This window comes from Protopterus annectens, chromosome 8.part0 (assembly GCF_019279795.1).
Source record: "Protopterus annectens isolate FY-2018-M chromosome 8.part0, PAN1.0, whole genome shotgun sequence".
In the NCBI taxonomy this organism is placed as follows: Eukaryota; Metazoa; Chordata; order Ceratodontiformes; family Protopteridae; genus Protopterus; species Protopterus annectens.
In genome coordinates this window covers 1,105,740,452-1,105,767,782 of record NC_056741.1, presented here as the reverse complement: position 1 = coordinate 1,105,767,782, position 27,331 = coordinate 1,105,740,452, and the positions used below count along the sequence as shown (strand labels likewise).

General features: G+C 41.5%; 1 protein-coding gene across 4 annotated transcripts in view; it reads left to right on the top strand.

Moving 5' to 3' along the window:
- POGZ (pogo transposable element derived with ZNF domain) overlaps positions 1-27,331 on the top strand; it is a 2,357,128-nt gene that overhangs the window by 886,918 nt on the left and 1,442,879 nt on the right. For all 4 annotated transcript variants that reach the window (XM_044080634.1, XM_044080633.1, XM_044080632.1 and 1 more), the window contains one exon: positions 10,761-10,930. In XM_044080634.1, coding sequence (XP_043936569.1) covers positions 10,761-10,930 — 170 coding nt within the window. The remainder of the gene's footprint in view (positions 1-10,760; positions 10,931-27,331) is intronic.

Here is a 27,331-nt window from a genome sequence, read left to right as displayed (position 1 = left end):
TTACCCGGCTGGCTTCCAGAAGTTACCTCTCTGTGAAGGAGTTCCTGCAAGCCTTGGGGTACATGGCATCTTGCATCCTTCTAATCCCTCTGTCCAGGGTTCACTTGAAAAAACCTCAGTAGTACCTAAAGAACCTTTGGTGTCAGCACTCTCAACCTCTAGAGACCTCCCTACCTTGATCCCCTGTATAAGGGCAGAGTTTCTGTGGTGGGCAGGGGCCTGTGCCCAGAACAAGAGTCTGTCTTCCCTTCACCCTCTGCCCAACCGGGCAGACCATTACCACTGACTGCTCAGACATAGCTTGGGGCACTCACCTAGAAGGTAGGTGCGCCCAAGGTCTTTGGGATGCCCGGCATCTTCCCTTACATATCAACCAGAAGGAAATGATGGCAGTGCAAAAGGCTCTGACATCCTTCAAACCTATCTCAAGCCAAGGGTTCTCCTTTTCAAAACCGACAACACCACAGTAATGTGGTACACCAACAAACAGGGAGGGACCCAATCTTACCCTCTGTGCAGGCTAGCCATGAACCTCTGTCTGGCAGCCTCTTCCATGGGACCACACCTGATACCACAATACCTACCAGGGATCAACAACATCCTGGCAGACCACTTATGCAGAAACTTACTGGACCTCCACGAATGGCAGCTCCACAGGAAAAATCTTTTTACAAATCACTCAGGCTTGGGGGACTTCTGAGGTGGATCTCTTTGCTTTGCATCCCAACCATCAGCTGAAAAAAATTCTGTGTGTGTGTGTGTGTGTGTGTGTGTGTGTGTGTGTGTGTGTGTGTGTGTGTGTGTGTGTGTGTGTGTCTTTCGGCTTTTCCAGGTTAGGGGTCGCCACAGTGGAACTCCGGTCCGCTAATGATTGATAGTAGATTTTTACGTGCTGGCTTGCCGGGCCTAATGCACAACCTTCAATGAAGGAACGCCCAGTATCACCACCTAGTGTGGAAGGTGGATGCCTTTACCTTCCCCTGGAACACCCTCCTTGTGTACGCATTCCCTCCTCTGCATCTTATACCCAAGGTACTGATCAAAATAAGCGTGGAGAGACCAAAGGCCATCCTCATTGCTCCAGATTGGCCCAGACAGCATTGGTAATCCTTACTGCGCAGCCTGACCTCACAGCCTCCCAGGCAGCTTCTCTTGATCTCAGACCTCTTAACTCGGGGGGGGGGGGGGGGATGCTTCACCCAGATTTGCAGACTCTCAAACTATCAGCATGGCTAATACTCTGAAAGTAAACAAGGGGCCCCTGTTAAGCAAACAGGTCCTAGACATTATCTCAGAGGCCAGAAAGCCCAGCACCAGAAACTCTTATGCAGGAAAATGGAAAAGATTCTGCTCATGGAGCCTGTCCAGAGGGGGCAGTACCTCACAACCTTCCATCCTTCTTATCCTGGACTACCTAACAGAGCTACTTAATAGTAGCCTCTCCTTCTCCTCCATTAAAATCCATGCCTCAGCCATTTCAGCTCATTTTGATACAGAACAGACCCTATTTTCCCATCCTTTGATTAAACAATTCCTCAGAGGGGCTTCTAATGTCAGACCTCCCAGAAGGCCACTCACTCCACCCTGGGACCTGAGTTATGTTTTGGAAAAACTAATTTTACCACCCTTCAAACCTGCTGCTTCAGCAGAACTAAGGTACCTCTCCTGGAAGACTGCTTTTCTCCTAGCTATTACCTCAGCCAGAAGGGTTTCAGAACTTCAGGCACTGATGGCCATTGAGCACTTTATCATCTTCCATGCAGACAGGTCTCCCTGAGGACTAATCTCTCCTTTATGCCCAAGGTGGTATCTAATGTAACTCTCAACCAGGCCATACATCAACCCACCTTCTTTCCTAACCCTCTAAACAAGGGGGAAAGAATTCTGCACTCAGTAGACGTGCACAGACAGCTCAGGTACTATCTGAACTGTACTAAACCCTTTAGGAAAATGGACCCACTACTTGTCAGCTTTGCCCCAGGGGCAGAGGGGTAGTCCATTTCCAAACAAACCATTTCCAAATGGATATCAGACTGTATCCATTTTTGCTACAGTTTGCATGGGAAGCCCCCCCCCCCCCAGTCTATTCGAACCCATTCCACTAGGCCAGCCTCCACTTCCACAGCATTCCTCAGAGGAGTTCCCACCAGGAACATCCTGGAGGCTGCCACCTGGACTTCTGTCCATATCTTTACCAAGCATTACCACCTACCTTTATTTTCTAAGTCTAGGACAGGGTTTGCCTTTGCAGTTCCTAGGTCTCTTACTAATCCTACCACCCCTCTCCTCAGCTTTGGGAATCCCCCCACAGGTGATGATTGCAACAGTGAAACACGAAGAACATAGTACAGTTTTATACACTAACCATAAATCTAGATGTTCGAGGGTATTCACTGTTGCAGTCCTGGTTTCCCACAGTCCTTCCCCCTTATATCTTCTTTCTTTAGGGAGACATAAGTCTCTAATGGTGGCTTTTTAGCCACCAGGACCACTTTGCCATGTTTACTTGGGCCTCTTACTGGTTAGGGCAAGAAAAACTGGATGTAATGGCGTTGGCTGCCTTTCTTTATAGCACTGACTACCTGACGTCAGCCAGGAAGTGACAGCAGCTGACACAGAAAAACATTGACTCTGGTATTCAGGCCAGCTGAGGGCTACCACAGCAGGGATAACCCACAGGTGATGACTGCAACAGTTACTACACTCAAACAACGACATTTATGGTAAGTGTACACAACTGTACTTCATAACCCCGCCTATACTCTGCACTTATCCGACCCATAATTGAGTATAACGTCCCATTTGGCATGTACAGTACTGAGCACCTGCAGCAGTTAGAGAGACCTCAGAGGTTTCTAACAAAGAAGATCAAGGGGCTCCTCATGTGCCTTACACACTCTGTATCATATAGACTTCTTAGGGGAGACTTATGTCTGGTCTACAGAGCAATCCAAGACCCAAACCTAATGAATTTGCTTCATATCCATAAGTCAGATGAGTCTAGGGCTACTCATTCCAGGGACTTAAGTATGGCCTGCGACTTAAGTAGGACATGCTGGAGGAACAGATTTGTCTCTCAGCAACTGCCACATCTTTGGAACAGGGTTACCAATTCATGTGAAACAGAGCACCTCCATGACACTGTTCAAGAGGAACCTGGATGAGTGGATGGGGCACTGTAAATTCTTAGTGGAAAGTAGCACTCACAGCTCTCCTGGACACGGCAATCATCACTAAATGCAGTCTTGGATATTGAGTAGCACTTGTATGGTATTACATTCTGTTGAAATGGCTAGGCTTAAAATGAACTCCGGATCGATAGCCTAGTAATCTCGTTTGATTGTATAGGTGAGGTATTCCTCTGGCAGATCTTTTGCCTCCCCTCAGAATAGACAGCTTCCTCTCTTCTGTTCTATAGTGCCATACCGGGTTTACTGTTAATATCTCAGCTTCGGAATGTATGCCTATGAATTATTCGAACTACAGATGTTCGAATAGTTCATATGAGTACCTTCCAAATGTTTGAATGTTGTGTTTGCGAATGTCCTGTGCATTTGCAAATATAAACGTTCAAAGGGATGTACAGAGGTCTCGGTACAGTGGGGTTAGGGAAATACATCCCTTTCCTCACTGTAGTGTGATCTCGGAGTTGGAATATATAGTTAGGGAGTGCAGGGATGCTTGCCCCCTGCATAAATGGGCTTCCGATTATGTTGTCAACACTCAGAAGAGTGAAACTGCCGCATATCGAAGTTCGGATTGCAGTATAGCAGTACAGTGAAGATTGGAATATTTGCCCTTTCCTCACTGTAGTGCGATCTCGGAGTTGGTATATATATTTAATGGGGTGTGGGGGGTGCAGCCCCCCCAAATGAAAAGTTTCGATATTTGGCAGTTTCGCTCTTGTTGTCATTTGACAACATAATATGAACCCCATAAATGGGATGTTAGTTGTAGGAGGTCGGGATTTGTGGCAAGGGTGGTATTGTTAATGCCCGTAAAATGTCGAATTCAACATTTTTGGCAATTATTGCAGATTTACAACTAACTTAATAGTTGTAAATATGCAGATTCAACATTAATTGTCGACATTTAAGTACAGGATTATTTTGAATTTTGTACTATTAATAGTAAACCTTCATACCGCATGGCATGGAAGACAGATGCCCTTTCTTTTTCTTGGAAGGGAAAGTTTCTTTGTTTTCCCTCCTCTTCCTCTACTTCCAAGAGTCCTGCAGAAGATTCAGCTGGACTCCCCAAAAATCTTGCTAGTGACTCCCTTTTGGCCAAGACAGCACTGGTTCCCCTTCTTAATGCAGCTGAACAGAGGCAGTCATCACAAGTTACTTCACTGGTTGGATTTCCTCACACAGGACTAGGGGTCTCTGATCCATTCCCACTTTTCCATTCTGCAACTGACACTGTGGATGATAGGGTTTTGATCCCTTCCAGGCACCTGTTTTCTCAGTACATGCTAAGGGTTTTATAGGAGGCGAGGAAACTTTCAACCAGAAAATCTTATATATCCAAATGGAAAAGATTTTCAATCTGGTGCCATGCTCGTAACCAGGACCCTTTTTGCAGTGGGGTTCCCTCTAGTTGTCTCTTATTTGTTTGAGTTGCTCCAGTGTGGCTTGGCTTATTGTTCTGTGAAGGTCCATTCGTCAGCCATTTCTGCTCATCTGTCCTTGAAATCCCCCTTTGACTTCTTGTTTTGAGGTCAAACAATTTAGGCGTCCTGCACATTATATCTCCAAGATGAACTATTCCTCCTCCTTGCGACCTTAATTTTGTTTTAGAAAAATTGACTTGGGCCCCTTTTGAACATGCATTTTCTGCTTTTTTGCAATATTATTTATACCTGGAAGACTATTTTGTTGCTGGTTGTTACTTCTGCTTGGAAGGTTTCTGAGCTCCAGGCCCTTATGGACCATTCTTCCTTTTTTTTTTGTATTTTCACTGGGACAGTGTGTCCCTTTGTACTAGTCGTTCTTTAATGCCCAGTGTAGTAAATGAGTTGTCCTTAAATCAGTCAGCACAACTCCTTTCCTTTTTCCCCTTCTCCTCACTTTGCTGTTGAGAGGATTATAGGATCATAGGATGATACTAGGCTAATGGCCCTAGGGCCCTTACAGCCTAGCCTAGTTCTCCCCTTGTTTCCATGATCAGCACCTGTTGCCCCTGCCCAAGAGAGACACAGGTGGAACCCCCGGAGTGAATTTATGGTTACCCCTCCAGTTGTCCAGATTGTGCTTGAAAAGGGCCAAAGAGGTGCTGTGCATAACATGAATTGAGAAGTCTATTCCACAGGTGTAGTTACCTCTGGGAGACAAATCTGTCCCTTCAGCAGGTTCTGTTAATGTCACATACCAGGTTAAGGTCTTTAAAGCGAGTAGCCCATGAGCCATTGGTCTTACAGTCATACAGCATTTCTAGTAAAGCAGAGGCAGAGATTGTCACATACCAGGTTAAGGTCTTTAGAGCAAGTAACCTGTGAGCCATTGGTCTTATGGCCATGCAGCATTTCCAGTAAAGCAGAGTCAGAGATTACCTTATACGCAAGGCAGAGATCGTCTCTGAGTAGTCTGTATGAAATGGAGTAAAGTGACAATGATTTCAGCCAGTCCACACAGGACAGATGTTGAACGCCTTGAATTCTCCTTGTAAGGAGCTTCTGTGGTTTCTGCAGTTGCTGCAGGTGCCTGGAAAGGTACATACCAAAAGGGGCGTTGTACTCTATTATTGGCCTGATGAGGGAAGAGTACAGGGAGGTTATAACTTCTTTTTTTCTGGGGATGAAATGCACTTAGTTATGAGATGAGCAATATAGAATGCCCTTCTTACCACTGTGTGGGCATGGTGATCAAAGGTAAGGTTGTTGGCAACCTGTGTGCTCAGGTCTGTCATCACTGAGTGCATACTTAGGGTGTCTCTATTGATGTGGTAGTTAGTAGGGACATTGTTCTTACCAAAAGCAATGATAATACATTTTTTTGCATTGAGTTTAAGGCCATGACTTTGGCACCAGTCATTTGTTTGCGTAAAACTCTCTTGTAGGATGCTGACCTCATATGGAGATTCTGTGACCTCCCCATTTTGCAGTCGTCAGCAAACTTTGTCAGCCACAGACCTTTAGTATTTGCTTGTACTTTGGAGAAATAGCTTCCAAATAGTAGAGGTCCCAGGACTGATGGTGTGCTGTTGGAAGCGGATTGCCCTATTTTGACTGTATGGGCTCAATAGGTGAGCCAGTTAGTGATCCACCTAATGATAATAAGGGTTGATACCTAGCTGGGTGAGCTTGCACAGACAGCTCAGGTACTGTTTGGATAAAACTAGGACTTTCCACAAGTCTGATCAGTTTTTTGTTTCCTTTCATCCCAGGTCTTATGGTTTGGCTGTTTTTAAGCAAACCATCTTCTCCTGGATATCTAAGGCCATTTCCTTTTGTTATTATTTTCATGGCAAATCTGTTGCTACTTCTCATTCATTCTCTGTTACTCGGGTGAGAGTCCATAATGTATGTTTGTCGTCCAAGCAGCCATGCGTAGTCTTTTCTTTTTTCTGAACACACACCTTCCCTTGGTGGCTGACGTTTGAGACCTTGCTGTGGCGTCCCTTGGTGGCATTCACATTCCTATCCATGTTGAATGAAGGCTGCTGTAAAGCATAGCTTAGCAGAGTTGAGCACATACCCAGCCCCCCCCCCCCCCCACATTGCTGCATGCTGTACAACTTTCTTTCCAGTATATGTCAGCTTTACAGCAGGTTGGAGCTCCACACTTCCGCCAGGATGGATGGCTTCTCACTGGCATTCTCCCTTGCCTAGCCTGAGTTCCTACCTTGATGTCTGGTAGTCTGAGTTGTGGACAGAGCTGCATCCCATTCCGCCACAGAACTTGGCTAGGAAAGTAACCAGTACTGACTATGCTCCTATTCCAACCTCTTGTGAAAGCAAGCTTTCACACGTCAAGTAGAAGTGTTGTAACCTAACCACTGATGGATTGATAGAAGAAGTTTTTTGATGTTACAGAGTGGAATTCTAAGTAATCCCTTCTTTCATTGGAATATGTCCTGTTTTTCAGGACCTATGCTGGGCAAACTTATTTCGGGGGGAGGGGGAACAGAGAGAGTTTCTGCTATGGAGCAGGGAAAGGACATTTATTGTAGGCTCTTCCTAGTCCTAAAAAGGATGGCCCATGAAGGCTAATCCTGGATTTCTTGAAGTTTAAACAGGTTCTTGAGAGTGACCATCTTCAGGATGCTGATCCTTCAGCCACCCTGTACACCTTTTCTGCTACCCAGGGTTGTTTTGGTCACTTTGGATCTGAAGGACACATACTTGGATATTCTTATCCACAGGTCTTGCAGGTATTGTCTGAAGTTCGGTGCGGAGCAGGACCACTTACAGTTCTGCTTCTCTACCCTTTTGCCTTTCTACAGGCCCACTGTAATTAGAAAATGTCTAGACCCAGTGTTGGAATACCTGAGGACAGAATGTATACACATCTATCCTTGTCTGGTTGACTGAACAAGTCACCATTAACAAAGGGCATTCAAAGGTCACTATGCAGGATAGTATGCATTGTTTTACTTATCTGGTTTTCGCCATGAATATACCGAAGTAGCTCAATTCCAGACAAGTCCAAACTTTTCCTGGAAGCTCACTTTAATACAGACAAGAGAAAGTTTTGTCTTCCCAAGGACAGGGCACATCCTCTTAAAGGCTGATTGTACAGGTCCATCACACAAAGCACAAGTGTCATACAATGAGCTCCTCACAACCTTGAGGCATATGCCATCCTCCATCTTCATGGCCCCTTAGCCAGACTGCACCAAGGAGAATTCAGTGGTACTTCTGGAACCTTTGGCAGAAACACAGCTAGTTGTGTACACCAAATGATTTGTCTGATCGCTTCCATCAACACAGTTCTCTTTGTTGGCCCGAGAGGTAGAATACAGTTGGGATAGGCCTATGGTGGTCACAGGTGGGTGACACAGACCCATGTACAGATGCGTTGGACTCTTGTCTGAGGGGAGCACATATAGAACAGCTAAAAGTCCAGCCATATTAACTGAAGGAGATGATTGCCTTGGTGTTGAGCCTAAGAATATTCAGGCCAGTTTTGACACTGGGCATTCAGTAGTTTGTTAGGGATAAGACCATGATGATGTGGAATTTGAACAAGGTAGGGGCACTCTTGCATAAGGTTGCCACCTGTTCCTTTTTGATCAGGACAGTCCCTAATTGGGCAGTTTTGTCCTTTAAAAAAATAAGTAAATAAAAAATGGCAAATGTCCTGAGATTTTAGGACAAAAAATACTTCACAAGTTTTCTCTAATAGTTGCACAAAAAATTATTTTGTGTCTGAAACATCTAAATGTTATATGAAACAGCATAAGCAACTGAAATGCGGCAAGGATAAGCTTTTATTTTGGCAAAAAAGTGAAGTTTTGCCCTTTGCAGTGGCTGTGGGTATGGTTTATCCTGCAAAATCCCAAGAATCTACAAAAATGTCCCACTTTGACATTTGAAGATGTGAAAACCCTATTCTTGCCAGCAGTGCAGACTGGCAGTAATGGTGTAGAAATTGAGTCCAGGATGAGTTTGCATTTCCTGGCCTACTACATTCCTCAGATCCCTAATGTTTATATTTCATCCTTCTAGAACATAGTTATATAAACAAATTAAGCAAGCTCACACCCATCAGACATGAATGGAAACAGAGTCCCAAAGTTTGTCTTTCACTCACTGAGAAATGTGGCTTTCTATGGTTGGATCACTTTGCTTAGAATTGTCAGCAGCAGAAGGTCTACAGATTCCTATGCAGAATTCCATAGTTTTTAAATATCTTGCCATCCCCTGGAGTGGCTACCTGAAGTGGAACTTTCCCTTATCTCACTCTGATCCTCAGAGTGCTGCATATGGTCAGAATGGACAAAGCTAAGGCTGTTTTGGTAGTTGTGTGGTTAGTACAGTTTGGAGCTTTTCTTCTTGGGCCTCCACTGAAAATGGGCTCCTTTGCAGTCAGACTTTTCCTGTAATCAAATCTTAATGAGTAAATAAATACAACTGTGGTTCTCCCAGCTAGAGTGACTATCTAGGGAGGATCCTTTTATGCTTCCACAGAAGTGCACCTAAACATTGCTGTGAATAGAGCAACTGCTGCTCCGACTGTCGCAAACCTGATTTTAAATGAATGGAAGCAAGTTCATTTATATAACTGGCCATTATCTGGACAAGTTTTATTATATGCTTGCTTTAATGAAGTTCTGTGTTTTTTTGTGTTTCAGGGTAATTGAGAACAGTTAAATAAAGCCCATTTTTGCAAACAGTTATATCCATTCTACTAGACAACAGCCACACTGTGTTTAAGAATCAGATGATTAAATTGTCTATATTTATATCTAAACATGAAATATTTTATAAGGACTGCAATAGTCTAAATAAGTTGTTTGAGGACAGTTGCTATTCCAGTAATATGATCAGTCATGTATGGATAGATGTCACTGCAAAGAGTGCAAATTTATACAACCCTCTTTTAAGTAAAGAGGCTAGTTAGGCACCAGAAGCCTCTGTTGTTGAAGGCAATATTATAAGTTTTTAATTTTTTCCAGTTGTTTAAGGCAGTGTAGTAGTAGTGAAATTAGATGCTTTGTTAAAGACACCAGTATAACTAATGAAACTGGTGTGGAACCAGCCTTGTACTGACAGTTTGACAAGTATAGATGTAGATAAAAGGTATCTTTCCATGCAAAACCTGTAAATTGTATCACTTCTAGAATGATTGACCAAACATGGAAGCATGTTTTGGAGCAAACAATATATGTACTTTTCAGCGCACACAGTTAGTATGTTGTTACTTATTTAAATTATGGTGCATTTTACATTGGCAAAACTATAAGAAAATGTTCTGATAAGATCATATTTATGCCATAGACATTAAAGATACTGGAATGCTTTGTATAAACATTACTGTGCAGCAGTTTCAATAACTTTTTTGTGTAGATTCTGGTAATAGACATACAAGGCAGAGATATTGACAGTAAGAGAATTTGGAATTAAGAGGCAAAATAGATTGAATGCAGACCATTCACCATGTTTAAATGATCATTTAAATATTAAATACCCTTTGAAACAAAAAAACTATTTGTTTTAGTAAGTAAAAATGTTTTCATGATTTGTTGTGAATAAACGCTTTGCTAAAAGATGTATTTTATTATACATGTTATTATATTTTTTGTTTTGTACTAATCATATGATCTGTAGTTTTGTCATATATCACCAGATTTTAAGTGTTCATTATTCTGATGAAGTCAAAGTTTCGTTGATGAAAGCACCTAAACTAATCAATAAGTAGTAAGTAAGGTGGCATTTTTTTCATTCTGCCAGTATGTTTTTTTTTTGTTTTCCTCTTTGGTAGTGTTTAGACACTTTTCTGAGAAAAGGTTCTGTAATCTTTTTTTTCTTTCTTTTTGTATCATAGCAGAGTATTTGAACTTGCATTGCATTTTGTAAATACCTGTGTTTGCCAAGCATCACTGTTTTCATTCCAGGTATTTTATCAGTGATCCTTTTGAATATGGCCGGACAAAATGTTTCTACAATATAGCAATTTACGTTTTGTACCTTGTGTGTGCATTATGAAGTTTCATCATTTATTTCATGTAACATATACCGAAAGTGGAACTTTTCTTCACAGCAGTAAGAGACTCATCACTAACTTTTATATATCTTCTTACTTTTTGTCCTGATGTAGCTTCTCTTGTTCAATCTGGTGGACAGCCCCTAATCCTAACTCAGAGCCCTACATCAGGACTTGGTACTGTGATGGCTCAACCCATGATTAGACCACTGCAGATAATGCAGAGTGCTAACAACGTGACTACAACTTCTGTGCCTTCTCAACCCATTTTCATAACAGCACAGGTGAGTGACTCTAACTAAAGAGAAAATAGTGCCATGTGAAAGGTTTTTTTTAGTAAGAAAATATGTACTGTGTATTTTTGAGAATTCAAATTTTGTAGACTTTTGATAGTGATTTGAATTGTCCCTTTTTTGGAAAGGAAAATACTTTGCTTTTTGCAGATTTGCTTTTCTGTACATTTCTAGACTTGGGTACCTTCCCAGAGTAAACTAACTACTCATTCTGTATACTGGCTACACCCTTAGTGACTATTTGTCTGTGCATTTGTATTGCCTTATTTTATGAAGAATGCCATTAGAAAAAGGTTAGCAGCCAAACCTTTTTATTCCCACTTGTCTTTCAGTTTAACCAAGAAGCTACTGTTCATTTTTTACCTTTGGGGAAATATTACATCTCTTAGTCTAAAAATCTTAGTATATCATGGTAATTGACGTCGTTTTTCCCACAGTGATTTTGCTAAATCTGTTTTAGGTGAAACTGGACTTAGCTTCATCTGAATGGATCTGCTAAGGTTCTTATTTGGTAATGGCTTGCAGTACAACTGCTCGCTGCCACTTGCTGAAAAAGGCAAGTGCTGACACTCCTACCAGCCCAGTCTCCCTCTTGTACATTGCCCTCTCTACACCCAACCCTATAAAACTGTGTAGCCCTACCCTAACTCTAAAACTGTCACCTGGTTCCCAACCAGTCCTTACTTCTTTACATTAAATCTCCAGTCCCCCTTCTCAACCCTCAAGACTGGTTTAATAATCGCATGTCTCCAGTCTTGAAGAATCTCACCATATTTATATGACCTAGTGAATAATAGATATAATGGTATTGTAAGTTCTTGTTGAAGAGTTCTCAGGTCATTATTACTAATTATGTCTCCTCCCTGTGCTTTGTTTGGATCCAGTTTGTGCAGTTCTTTTTCAGTATAATCTAATTTAATTCCATTGTCTGAGGTTACCTGGATGTTATTTGGACAATTTGTCACCCCCTTCGTGGAGGCAAACTGTTTTGCATAACATTTTGTAAATATGTCTATAACATCTGTTGTGTCTGAGAATAATTTTTAAAATATGCACTTATCAGTTTGTATGTCTTTACCCCCTCCACATCTTATGTATCTATAAATAGGTTTCCTATTATGCTCAATATCTTTATATAAATTTTCTTCAGATTTTCTTGATCTTGTCTCGCACTATGCTTAATTTGTTTATCCAGCTTGTTTATTTCAGTTTCATAGTTGTAGTTTGACCTGTCTTCCGTTTCTTATATTTTTTGTCTCTCACCTTAATCGGGTGTCTTGTTCTTATGGAAGTATATCCCCCTGACACTGTATGCCTAGATCCCGATGTTAAACATTTTTTTGATTTTTTTGCACTCAAACAATTTCTCTTTCAAAACTTTTCACATTCCATTTGCAGTTTTTCCACTGAACACATCACTCCAGTTAGATTTACATAGTGCCTGTTTTGCTTTCATATAATTTGTAGTAAACTTTCTGTGCATTGGTTTAGATTTCAGTTTGGCAGAATTATGTAGCAATAAATTAATGTTTATAACCCCATGATTACTGCACATCAACGGTGGTAAAACCTGACTTGAAGTAAAAGTCATTTATTTAAGAACACAGGCAATGTGTAGTATGTTCTGTTCCCTGGTAGTTTTTTTTTTTTTACAATCTGAAGCAGTTGTTCTTGAATATACGTTGTGAATAATTTACTGACTAATGCTGTTGAATCAATATTATTTCAGTCTGGGTCCGATACATTTAAGTTCCCAGCTAGTATTATTCTTCCCTCTTGTGTTTCATGCAAGAAATGTATGAATTCCTGTTGGTCATTAGTACATGACTTTGGTGTTCTGTACACTCCCAACAATTATTATATGTTCCAGAGATGTCTTTATTTTCACAGTTGCACAGTCTATAGTATTGGTGTTATCATTGAACATGTAATAATCACAGGTCTCATAACTATCTTTAATCTCTATCATAACACCTCCACCTGATTTTTTGTTAGAATGTCTGTTACAGTAAAAACTGTTATACCCTGACAGAAATGGTTTCCAGTCATTGTTCTTTAACTATGTTTCACAAACAATAACAACATCAAACGTGTGGGAACGTAGCATGTTTTCCACAAAAAAAAAAAAAAAACATCAGAGATGCATCACATGTTGCTGTCTGTGAACTGTTAAATTTTCGACCTGGCAAAAATCCTGACTAGTCTTTGTCAAATATTGCAAAATATCTGCTGCAAAAAAATTCTCTTCCCTGATTTTGACAAATGCACTCCATGTTGTCTGAACACATGTATGCCCATAACTAGGCTTGGATGCTTTATAAATTTCCATATTTTAAAACAGGACATTTTTTTCCATGTAGGCATTTACCTAAAAATATTTTCATTCACAGTGACCTGATTATCCTTTCTATATGTGATTTGTAAAAAAATACTTCTTACACCATTACAAGCTGTGCTGTCTAATAGATCTGTAAGTTCCCTACTAACAAGAGAGTCCTTGTAGATGAGATCATTTGACAAGACATGAATAAAAACAGATCCATACTTCCTTACATTAAGGAGATGTTCATCGTGTTTCACTGTTGCAGTCATGACTGTAGGGTTCTCCCCTGCTGGCAGGCAGCCCTCGGTCGGCCAGAATCCCAAAGTCTGGGTCTGGCGTCGGCTGTTCAACCATGCTCCCTGACGTCAGAGCACCAGGAGTACAAAGCTGACAGCCGACGCCATCTTCTCCAGTCTTTCTTGCCGTGCAGTGATAGCAGTTCACAAGTGCCGGTTGGCTGACTCCTGACGATTTTTTCTGATATACTTCAGTCCGAAGATTCTGTTCTCCACTCAAAGCTAAGTACCCCGTTGGGGAAACTTTTTTCTTGCTCCACTCCGATGTCAGAAAAAGTTAATAATTGTATTTCATGTGGGAAGCAAATACCTCATAAGGATTTTCATTCTTACTGTATTCCTTGCTTAGGCCCTGACCACGACGTAGCTAGTTGTCGGTTTTGTGCTAGATTCAATCAACGTACAATTAAGCGAAGGTACGATTTTGCTTTTCATTACTTCGGTAGGCGCTTTAACTACAAAATGTCGTCGGATACGGTTCCATCTACCGGAGTTCACAAACGTCGCAAGGATAAATACAGGCCTCCGAGGTCCAAATCTGATGATAGCGCACAAGCGGAGCCAGCTACAGGTTCAGCTGTCATCAGTGAGGCGCTTTTGCAGCCCCTGTCATATGCCATTTCAGAACCGATGGCCGAAACGGACTCTCATGAGGAGCCAACCAGGCCTTTAAATATTTCTGTTGCAGGACCTTTGGACAATGCTCCTTCGGATGGGTCCGGAGCCGCTGTGCAGGTACCGGCTTCCGAACGGGTTTTCAGGCCTACTCAGCTTCTAATAAAGGCAAAGACAAAGGCAAAGACTCCTTCTAAATCAAAGACTACAACACAGGCCTCTTCTGAACCGGCTCCCAAGTCACAGAAACAGTTACTCAAGATGGCGGAGGATTTACTTACTATGATTAGGGGTTCACATCCCCCTCCAGATAAAAGGCCAAGGCAGGATGTTTATTATGATTCCTCTGATCAGGCTTCTGTTTCCTCAGTTTCTTCTTCTGATCAGGAATATTCTTTCCCTCCTTATGAGGATTCTGATGCTGAAGAATCCATTCCTTCAGCTTCTCCCCCTGAGGATTTCTCTTTGGGGAAACTTTGCATGAAATGAGGGAACATTTCCACTGGGAAGGACAGGAGTATTCGGAATCTAAGAAAAGACTGAGGGATTTTCTTCTTCTTCCCCAACATAGACCCCTGGCTATTCCTCCTGTTTTGGATATTGCGGATGATGCCTTTTCGGAGGCTAACTTAACCCCTGACTCTTTTCCTCCTGCTCCTGTTAAGCCTGATAGATATTACAGGGTTCCTGATTCCCATCAGTTTTTATACAAGAACCCTTCTGCTGACCCTGAAACCATTTCTCAGGGTCCTAAGGGAGGTAAGGCCGCTTCTGCCAAAAATCCCATTCCTTCTGAAAAGGATTCTCGATCCTTAGAAAGATGGGGCAAAAAGGTGTACACTTCTGCTACTTTGTCCATTAGGGCTTTAAACTGTCAGTTTCATATGCTAAAATACCAGCAATTTCTCTTGTCTGTTTTAAAACAAAAGCTTACTTCCATTTCTGCCTTTGCAGATGATAAGGAATTACATGACTTATTGCATGCCACTGAACAAGTTGGGAAGCATGGTTTACGCTGTGGATTTGATGCCTTGGAGGCTTCTTGTAGGGCTGCGGCCTCTGGCACAGTCATTAGAAGGCATGCATGGCTAAAGGAACAAAATTTGCCTGAACAAGTAAAGGCTAAATTATTGGATGCTCCTGTTCAGCATAATGTTTTGTTTGGATCAAAAGCTGAAGAGGGGATTAAAAAGATGGAGGATAAGGCGAAATCCATGCAAACAGTTAAAAATTTCTTACAAGTACAGCCACTTAGATTTAGCAGGAATTGGCCTTCAAAAAATTGGTCCTTTCCCACTTCAGACGGGCCTCAGAGGGGTAGATATAGATGCTCCAGAGGAAGGCCTCAAACACAAGATTCTTATAGACCAAGACAGTGGACTGCTTCCACCCCTTGGGGAGGAGAGGACAGGTCACAATCTCAAAGGAAACAAACTCAATGACTCCCTCTGTTGGGCTACAGGAATTTCTTGCCTGGAAGCCCCTCTCGGAGGAAAACTCTCTCTTTTTTATCAAAATTGGACTCAAATAACCCAAGACAAGTGGGTTTTGGATGTGGTTTTAAGAGGTTACAAATTCCATTTTCATACCTTGCCAAGGCCAAGCGGATGGCCAGACCTTCCAAAACATCAATGGACCAGAGGCCTTAAACCAGGTGGAAGCTCTTTTGACTATGAATGCCATAGAACTGGTTCCACTTTCAGAGATGGGAAAAGGTTTTTACTCAAGGCTCTTTCTAGTCCCAAGGAAGCAAAACTCACGGAGACCCATTCTGGATCTGTCGGTCTTGAACACCTTTCTAGAGATTCCAAAATTCAAGATGCTTACTCTACAGCAGCTACTTCCAATGATGCATGGATGGTAACTTTGGATTTAAAGGAGGCATATTTACACATTCCCATCAGGCAGGAACGCAGAAAATACCTCAGGTTCAAAGCCGGATCGAGGCACTTTCAATTCTCTGTGCTGCCCTTTGGATTGTCTACTGCGCCCAGGGTCTTCACCAAATTCCTGGCTCCAGTAGTAGCTTACTGCAGACTCAAGGGAATTCAAATTTACCCTTATCTGGACGATTGTCTAATTCAGGCAGACAGCAAGGATGTCTTACTCCAGCAACTAGAATTTGTACAGAACCTCCTCAAGTTCCTGGGATTCTCTGTAAACATAAAAAAGTCAAATTTGACACCATCACAACAAATAACTTTTCTGGGTGCACTTCTAAACACCACAACCCAGATGGCATTTCTGACATCCGAAAAACAATTACAGCTGGCTTCAACTTTCAGAACCTTGGCAACTTTAACTCAACTATCTGCAAGGAAATTCCTGCAGGCTTTGGGTTACATGGCCTCCTGCATCCTTCTCGTACCATATGCAAGACTACACATGAGGAAAATACAGTGGTACCTAAAAAGTGTATGGTCTCAACATTGCCACAGTTTAGACATACTGATCTCCGTCCTTCCTTGCCTTCAAAAGGAATTTCTTTGGTGGTCCAGGGCATGTGCTCTAAACAAAGGGAAACCCTTCCGTCTGCCTCCTGCCACTCAGATTCTAACCACGGACGCCTCAGATTATGCTTGGGGAGCCCATTTTCAGGGCAATTGTCTGCAGGGCCTTTGGACAAAGGATCAGAAGCACCTGCATATCAACTTAAAGGAAATGTTAGCCATTCAGAAAGCTCTATTGGCCTTCAAGAATCTTTTACAACCAGGACAACTACTAATACGGACAGACAACACCACAGTTATGTGGTACATAAACAAGCAAGGGGGATCTCATTCCTACCCCCTTTGCAGACTAGCTATGGAACACAGCTCTAGCTTGCAATCTGGATCTTCAAGCTCAGTTTCTACCAGGGAAACAAAGCTTCCTGGCAGACAGTCTGAGCAGAAATCTTTCAGATCCACACGAGTGGATGTTGGACACCAAAATATTCAGGATGATAACAGCAGTCTGGGGATGACCTCACATAGACCTCTTTGCATCCCATCTCAATCATCAACTATGGAATTTTTGCACCAGGACTTTCCACAGAGAAGCTTGGAAAGTGAATGCCCTGTCATTCAGTTGGAGAAACCTCTCGGGATATGCCTTTCCGCCTCTTCCTCTTCTTCCACGGGTTTTATTGAAAATAAAACAGGACAAGCCCAAGATGATAATCTTGCTGGCTCCAAATTGGCCTCGGCAGTTTTGGTACCCAACTCTAAAAAAAACCTATGCCTGGAGCCCCCTTGGGTTTTACCTCAGTCTCCGAACCTTCTGTCCCAACATCAGGGTCAGGTTCTACACTCTCATGTCAGAACTCTCAGCCTGGCAGCTTGGTTAATCCAGGGCCTTTGATTTCTTCTTTCCTTCCCAAGCAGGTTATGGATGTCATTTTAGAAGCCAGACGTCCTAGCACTAGAAAATCTTATGCAGGAAAATGGAAAAGATTTTGTTCCTGGATGCAGGCTCAGGATTCTGATCCTCTTCTTCCTAACATTCCTTTGATTTTACTTTACCCGACAGATCTCTTACATAAGGGTCTCTCTTTCTCTTCCATTAAGATACATGCCTCTGCTATTTCCGCTCATTACAATACAGACCCTCCAATCTTTTCCCACCAGCTCATGAGACAGTTTCTCAGAGGAGCTAAGAACTTAAGACCTCCTAGATCTCCTCCCATTCCTGCTTGGGATTTCAATTATGTTTTGGAAAAGCTCACCTTACCTCCTTTTGAGCCTGCTGCCTCTTCTGACATCAAGTTTTTATCTTGGAAAACAGCCATCCTGTTAGCTCTGAACTCTGCCAGGAGAGTTTCAGAGTTGCAAGCTCTTATGGCTGTGGAACCTTATATTATTTTTCATCAAGACAGGGTGTGTTTAAGGACTAATCCTACTTTCATGCCTAAGGTGGTTTCCAAAGTGGCTTTAAATCAAACTATTCACTTGCCAACTTTTTTCCCCACTCCTCAAAATAAAGGGGAAAGGATCTTACATTCCTTGGATGTACACAGACAACTACGTTTTTACCTGGACAGAACCAAGGACATCAGAAAATCAGAGCAATTGTTTGTTTCTTATGCTTCAAGTTCCCAAGGTAAAGCCATTTCAAAACAGACCATTTCTAAATGGATTGCTCATGGAATCAGATTTTGTTATTCACACCATGGAAAGCAAATCCCAGGGAGTATACGGACTCATTCCACCAGAGCTGCTGCCACTTCTGCGGCCTTCCTTAGGGGAGTTCCTACCAAAGACATTCTGGAAGCTGCAAATTGGAGTTCATTGCATACTTTTTCTAAGCACTACAATCTACCTCTCTACTCTAAGTCTAGGGCAGGCTTTGCCTCTGCAGTCTTGCAGGGCCTTTTAGCCGCCCCTTCTTCTTTATGACCACCTCCCTTTCTTTCAGCTTTGGGATTCTACCCTACAGTCATGACTGCAACAGTGATAAATGTAGATGTTCAAGTGTCTTCACTGTTGCAGTCTGGGTTTCCCTCCCTCCTGTCCCCTCTTATTTTTACTTTTGTGTATTTCCTTTTTTCACCATTCGTCTGAGGTGTATTTCCAAAGGTTATGGGACCTTTTTCATTTTGGGACTACTGACATCTGGGGGCAAGAAAAACTGGAGAAGATGGCGTCGGCTGTCAGCTTTGTACTCCTGGCACTCTGACGTCAGGGAGCATGGTTGAACAGCCGACGCTGGACCCAGACTTTGGGATTCTGTCCGACTGAGGGCTGCCTGCCAGCAGGGGAGAACCCTACAGTCATGACTGCAACAGTGAAGACACTTGAACATCTACATTTATGGTAGGTGTACACAACTGTACTTTCCAAGGCTTGTCTCGCATCTTCTGTTTTTGCTCCTGGCAATCATATCACTATTCACTGTTCACCATTTTCTCTGCAGATATAAGTATCAGTTCCTCTAATAATTGAATCTTTAATTAGAAGAATATCTTTTCTGACCAGATCTGAAGAATCTTCAACTTTTAATACAGTAGTATTTACTCTTATCAATTGTTACAAAGGAGTGGTCTTCATCACCGTTAGTCTTATTAATCCCACTGTTTTTATTGTGTATTAAATTTGCAAGCAATTAATTCTCATCCAGCTGGCTTTGTACATCCACAGCTTGAGCCATATAGTCAACATGTGTATTTTCTCTTTTTTATTCTTACACTAGTGTTTTTCAATCCTTTCACATTCAATTTTGATTTCTTCCTTTTCATCTGCCCCTTGTCTCTTTTTTTTTCTACTTTCTCTTTTGGAAAAATTATGCCTTTTTCTGTTGACTGAAGGTTTTCTGATAGAAAAATGTTATCATTCCTTATAATCTGTGTGCTACATAACAAAGCAGTGTCCTTTTTAGTATATATACTCTTTACTTTACAGACATTAATCAGTTACTTTTTCTATTTTGTTAATTGCTGTGAACTTCTACTTTTCTTTTTTTTTTGTTTCCTTCTTGTTTGTCTTTTGGCTGTAAGGGATCGCCACAGCGGAACTCTGGTCCGTTAATGTTGGCAGTAGATTTTTACGAAACGCCAAGGTGCCAGCTGAATGCCCAACCTTCAACGAAGGCACGCCCATTTACGCATGCAGTCTTTCGAACGCTACCCAACCACGGGGAGGGCATACAGACTCCACACAGAAGGCACACCCAAGCCAAGCCGAGAATCGAACGGGAAAACCTCTTGCTGTGAGGTAATAATGCTACCGCTGTACCACCGCGGCATGCTTTTTTGTTTCCTTCTAAAAACTCCAAATCCTCAGATTGCTGAAAACTTGCATCCAGAATTCTCAAAGTTGTCAAGGGAATCGTCTTGTTTCATAGGGGTTGAATGATCTTTACAGACAATAGACACATCATTTCCTAAATGTATTCTATTTGCTGAACATTTTTTATCTCATCAGACCAGTCATTAATGTATGTAACAACAGTTCTCCAAGCTGTGCCAGTTGCACAAGTGCAATCATCATCAGTAAGTCTAGATTTGTTTCTAATAATGGTAAGCAAATCATCCAACTTTTGACATGAGGAACACATCATCAGTGTTGTCAGGTGTTACCTTTAAAGATGTATAGTATTTATTACACTGTACACGATATTTGTGCTTTAGCAGATCAGTAATTGCATATACTCATATAAGGAGTCCATATTCAGCTTCAAACAAATAAAATATAAATATTATTAGTGTCATGAGGAGATTCTGTGACTGTGCACAATTTGGAATCATCTGCAAACCTGGTCAGCCAGAGGCCCTTGATGCTGGTCTTAACTTCAGAGAAGTTTAATGCTAAGAAAGAGATCCTGCAAAGAGCCCTGAGGGACAGTGCTAGTAACTGGCCTCTTTGTGGAGGTGGACTCCCCTATCCTACTTCTTCAGTCTTATCTGAGAGCCACCTGGTAATCCAGTGGTTGACAGGGGGTTTATACCCAATTCTATTGTCGTCAATGCTTAAGTGGTCTATTGTATCATATGTCTAACCAGGTCAAGGAAGACCATATGCACCATTTTGCCTTCATCCTTTACTTTGGTGACCTTCTCGGAAAATTCCACTACGTTAAGCAGGCATGATCTGCTCTTGACGAAACCAAACAGGGTTAGATCCAGTGGCTTAGATTTCCTATAACTTTAGTAATCATTTGCATGATAATTTTTTTTCCATGGCTTTGCATGAGGGACTAGTCAGGCTTATGGGTCTGTAGTTTCTGCAGTGCATCGATGGCCCATTCTTGTGCAATGGGATAACTGTTGTAGTTCTCCATTTACATGCCACAAAGCCTCTGTGGCAACTGTGTTAAATAGTAACTCCAGTGGTCTGGAAAGACTGTGCTTCATTCTGTTTAGGAAATATCCTGCTATATTATCTGGTCCCTTTGATGTGTTATTCCTGGCCTTGGAGAATGCATCTAGACCGGCTCCCTAGTGATAGTTTGGCAGGTTATCTTCGATGGTGTTTCCTAATGGGCGACCAAGGGGAGAGAGGGGTAAAATTGGAGCTGAATTTGTCATCCAGTAGATTTGGTCTGTCTTATATGATCATAGATAAGTACTAGGCTAACTGCCCTTACAGGCCATTTTAGACTAATTTTAACCTACTTTTGTCTCAATTTAGGTGGCTGCATTTACAGTTAAGTGTGCCGATTGTTATGTGTTGCTATCAGCTGTGCTTGGGGAATAGAGCTGTTGCTGAATGATTTCAACACATACTGCATAGTTGTTTGGGGACTAACTGCACTCAGATGAAGTGTGTATTTTTTTAACAATTTAAAACTTGCTACAAACAGGAGATGAGATGCTGAAGGCCTCTTTATTACAGAAAAAACACTTAAAAACTGGAAGAGATTATCAAGCTTTAGTTTAAACTATGGTAAAAGGAGAGGTAGACCAATTGAATAAAGAAAGAAGGAAAAAACTGTACTGCGTCCATCACAGTTCCCTAGGGAAGCTGTTTGAGGAAGGTAAAAAGAGTTTGAAAGACAGCCTTCATATAGGAGAAAAATAAAAGGAGGGATCTTTGTTTTTGTCAGAAGTCTATGAAATAGGTTGAAGTGTCAACTATAAAGGTTATTTTAGTGAATAACATAGGGAAGCATACCTTTTATTTGTCTGTGGCTGGAAGAGAGATTGTTGGTATTACATAGGGCACCCCAACAGCAGTGATGAAGGTATCTTTGATCTCACCAATGCCACAAATTAGTTGAGAAGTGTATTTAAATGTGTGGCCACCCAAGAGTCATAGATTTCTTTTTCGTCTCCTTTGACTGTTTTAACACAGTCAAGATCCATACGTTCTGCTGTAGCTTCTGCTTCTTGTCCCTTGCCTTCTGCAGGTAAAGAGAAAAAAGGCTATGTAGTAGAAGATTTTGGGGAAAAAGATGAAAGTTAATATAAATCCTTTGGGCAGTATATCTCTGACTACTACTGTGAGGGTGGAGATGTCCTTCATTTCATTAGGTGTACTTTTTGAGGATATCATTTGTATGGAAATTGTAAACGTGATGAGCAGTTACTGCACCTGAAAGAAATTTTGATTTTTTTTTTTTGTCTGAGATCTCCCCATGAGGATGTTTGATCTGATGGGAGATTGCACTATAAAAAGCTTTTTTGCTGAAAACTGCCATTAGGTAGAGAAGCAGAAGTCGTTGGTATGCAAAATAAAGAAAGAAAGAGAAAATTTGTAGCTCCTTCACCATGGCAGTGAGTGCTTTCAGTTTTCAGACCAATTTTATCTTATACCAAGGTGCTATCTTAGGCCAAATGCAGATCATTGACCAGCTTCTCAAATATGACTGTTAAGTTGTCGCAGTAGGTTCAGTGAATGCATTTTGCATGGCGATATCTTGTGGAATAGTCATGAGGAGCCATGCCTATCTAAAATCCCAGAATTACACTGCAGATCTTAAGTCAGCATTGTTAGATGCTATTGCCAGACCTTACAGTTTCTTTTTTTTTTTTTTTTTTTTTTTTGGTGAAGATAAGACCCACCATTTCTTTTCAGACATAAAGAAGAGAGAGAAGACTAAAATAGGGCCGGAAGAGTTTTTCCAAATCCCTAATAAGCCACTCTTGCAGAACTTTTCCCATAGAAGAGAGATTTTTTAAGAAGTACCACAGGAAAGTAAAAACAAACCAGGTTCTTCCCAGAAAAAGCTGTCTTATCTACCAAAGAAGTAAGAATTTTTGGACGTCTTCCAGCTTTCTTGCCATCCTCCATTATTACCCATACTTAAGTTAATACCCAATGGCCAGTACTCTGGTAACTGGCAAAAAGGTTTTGGATTCTTTTTTTACACTCAGGATATGTAGTATAGTTCTCCAGTTTACCAGCTTTACAGAAAGTTCCAGAAATTGCTTTTCTAACCTGCGTGCAGGTACAGTGTTGCTGTGTAACAAATCAACCAAGCCCATGCCCCTTCACAAAAAGAGACTGGTTTCTATTTTAAAAACTCATTCCCAAGAAACTGGTTCATTCAGGTTTGTTCAAGTCTGACAACCCTTAAACATTTTGTGAATGTTCAGAAACTATGAATGATTTCAGTTCTCTGACAAACATGGATGGTAGCATTGAACCTGGGAGGTTCCTGCCTTTACGTTTGCTCATTTCATGAAAAATTTGTCAGATTCCAAGTGGGGAGGATTGTATTTAGTTCTGAGGACTTCTGTACTTCCCTGTGTCATGGCATTATCTTGTAGAACTTTAACAAAGCCTAGAATTGTTAATGGCCATTCACATTTTCCTTTAACTAGATTTCAGACTCTTCGGTAGCACACACTCAATTGGGTTCTGGTATTAAAGCTTGCGTCTGATTCTTCAAACTTTTCAGTTCCTTTGATTTCACAGTATTTCTGCTCCATAACAGAGATTTTGGCTGATAATTTTCAACAGATCACTTTTGCAGTAGCCATAACTACATGGAACATAGCCTGGACATCTACCCAGTCTGCAAAGCTTTGTACACCTTCTTTTACACACTGTAGATTCTAAGCATGAGCTTACATGCTGACATAAAAGGGATGTATGGGCCTGCCAAAAGGTAAAAATTTACTTGTCATTTCTATGCTTATGCAGACTTCTTGTCAGCTTAGCGGTATATGCATTGGTGGTTGACTCCAGCAACAGTTTTGGTCAGATAAGTTCCCTTATTAGGGAACCTTCCTTTTTCTTATGGAAAAGTTACTTTATAAACTGCTTAGGCCTGTCTGGAAAAAATAAATATTTTTGTGGTAGACAGACTCCTTACAAGATTCCTTACAAGAATGCCTCTCCACTCTTTTTTTTTTTTTTTTTTCTTGCTTAGGATAACAACACAAAGTAAGGTCCTCTTAGATTTGCCTTTCATTTATTCCTAAAACTGTAAAAAAATCATAAACCCATAAAGACCCAGCTAAATTCTGTCAAGATTTTTCTTGATAATAAGCACCTTCTGGATTTGGTGTTAGAGACAATGGGCAATGAACTCACCTTCGGGGAATGTCCATCCCAAAGAAGAAGAAAATTTTAAAGGAGATTTCCAAAGAAATGTGGATTTACCCATCTTTCCTGCAGCCTGGTTCTAAAATCTCTGTTGAGGTACTTTTACAGCCCTTAGACTATCAGTCTAGCTCTCCTGGCTCCTATGGTGTATCCCTTCAGGAGACTGTAAAGGCCTGGGATCTAAGCACATTCTTTCAAACCATATTTCAGGCTGATTGTGAATTTAAATCTGAAGACAATTTCTCTTAAGATTCCCTCAGTGAAGAAATATCCTTTCGGCATACAATTTCTTAAATTAAATAATATTTCAAATGGGAAGACTTGGAGATGACAGAATCACCAAGAAATATTATGAGTTACCGAGTATGAATCCTTCACCACCATTGGCCATATATTCAGTGTTAGGAGCCTTAGGGGATGACTTTGCTTCTGCCACTGTGTCCCAAGACTCCCATCCCCCTGCCGCAAGAAACCTGACACAAATTCTTTACAAAATCCTGTGGCAGATCCTGCTGTTATTTCTATGGAAAGGGATAGAGCTTCATAGGCATTTTCTGTAACCCTGTATCAAATCACAAAGTCAGCTGTATATTCAAAAGATTTTGGGGAAAAAAGGCAAAACAAAAAAAAAGTTTATACATATTCCACATTGGTATTTAGAGGAACCGATTACTAAAATCATGTCTAAATATCTTTATCTATTTTTGCTATTATGCATCAAACTCTGTCCAGTTTACCTAACTCTGACAGTAAATCTAGCACTGTCAGCATGTTAAACTCTATTTGACAGATCACTAAGCACTGTATTAAGTGTGATTACAATGCAGTGAATGATGTGCCTGGGTCTGCTGTTACAGGTACAGTTTTGCATAGGAATGCTGGTAAAATCACAGAATTTCCCTGACTATGTTAAGGCTGAGCTGCAAAATGCAGCTGTTGACAGGACTTGCTGTTAGTAGGTGTTTACTAGGCTAACGACCACAAGGGCCTTTTTAAGCTTAGCCATGCATCCCAAACCTCTGACAAGTTCTGATACCCTTAATAAGTGTAAGCATGGGCCTGGCAGATGAACCACTTACAAGTTACCAGTGTCCATTAGAGACGTAGGTGCCAAACCAGGGATGAATTTACGGTTTCTCATCCAATTGTCCAAGTTGCATTTGAATTGGGTTAAGGAGGAACTCTGCTTTACATGCATAGGGAGCCTGTTCCATAGACGGGGTAATATCTAGGATACATATCTGTCTCTCCAGCAGGTCCTATTAATATCACAGGTAAGGTTTAATAATTTAGAATGGGTAATTCTGGTGCTGTTTGTTTTGTGGATATGCAGGAGGTCCATCAGAGTGGGGTCTGACAATGCCCTGTATGCCAGGCACTCCCCTCAAAAGCCTGTAGGAGACAGAATACAGGGATAGGGCATTGAGACAGTCTGCATAGGACATTTTACTTGCTCCCTGTATTCTTTTAGTGTGAAACCTCTGTGGACATTCCAATTGTTGGATATGCCTGGTTAAGTACATACCAAAGTGGCATTGTACTCAATATGTCTGATGAATGCCAAATACAATGGAACATTGACTTCCTTGGACTTAGATGCCATACCATTGTTTATAAGTTGCAAAACATAGAATGATTTCCTCACCACTGTAGATGCATAATGGTCAAAGGCTAGATTACTATCTACGTGTGCCCATAAATCCCTGACTACTGGGTCAATTCTAAGAGGTGTGTTGTCATTATGATAGTTACCAGGGGTGGATGACTTCCTAAAGGATACTATTATGCATTTCTTGGCATTTAGTTTTAATCCATGGCTCTGACACCAGTTGTTTGTCTGTGTCAGCCCGTCCTGGAGAACATTTGTGTCAGTGTGAGACTCAATGACTGCTCCCAATTTGCAATCATCTGCAGATTTAGTCAGCCAGAGATCACAGACATCGGCCTTTACTTCTGAGAAGTAAATGCCACATAGGAGCAGTCCAAGGACTGATCCCTGAGGGACTCCACTTGTGACTGGCCTCTTTGTAGAGGTAGCCTCCCCAATTCCAACTTCCTGGGTGCTGTCTGTGAGCCAGTTGGCTATCCACCGGGTGACATACAGATTTGTGCCCAACCTCTTGAGTTTGTTAACAATGCCCACGTGGGGTATTTTGTCAAATGCCTTGTCCAGGTCAAGGTAGGCAGTGTGAATGATTTTACCCTCATCCATTGGCTTGGTGATCTTCTCAAAGAAGTCCACCAGGTTGAGTAGGCATGATCTGCCCTTAACGAAACCAAACTTGGTTAATCCAGTATCTGGAGGTTTACTATATCTCTACTGAACTTTTCCATGACAAATCTTTCCATGGCTTTACATATAAGGCTAGTAAGACTTATGGGTCTGTAGATGGCCCACCTTTGTGCAGAGAGATGACTGTTGCCCTTCTCCATTCATGAGGCATGAAACCTGTTTGGAGGCTCCAGTTAAACAGTAATTCTAGAGGCCCTTATAAGTCATGTTTTATGCTATTTAGAAGGCATCCTGAGATATTGTCTGGGCCCACTGATGCAGTCTTCTTGGTCTTAGAGAGAGCACTAAATACCTGTTCCCTAGTGATAGTAGGAGGAGTTATATTTGATGATATTTCCTGAGGAAAGGTTGAGGGGGGGAGAGAGGGGTAAAGTTGGAGCTGAATTTATCAGCCAGGAGGATTGCTATGTCTTCTGGCTCAGTATAGGTGGCTCCACTTACAATGAGCTCTGCACACAATTGTGTATTACCTTTGAGGTTGTGGACACAGCTTAAGAATGGTTTGTGGTTGTCCTTTGCCTGGGAGGCCAAACTTACCTCAGATTTGGCTTTGGTACACTTTACTTGTTCTTGGAGCTGTTTGTTTAGTTTGAAGAGAGGGCTTTTATCCTGCTGGGTGCTGCACCTCCTTATTTTTGCCATGATTTTCCTTATCTTATTATACAGCCTACTGATTTTGTGATTCCACCAGGGTGGCTTGTTTTTTTGAGTTCTGTACTTTTTCCTGGTGGGTACAGCTGCCTCTGTGCAGCTATTAACATATGCTTGTACAGAATTTCTGTGAACAGTTATGTATAGGTAGCAGTGTTCTCAGGGTTTATGTGGGCTTGAAATTTTGCCAGCTTTTCACTTAATAGCAGGAGGTTAGCCTAAGAATAGTTCCTGAATATTCCAGGT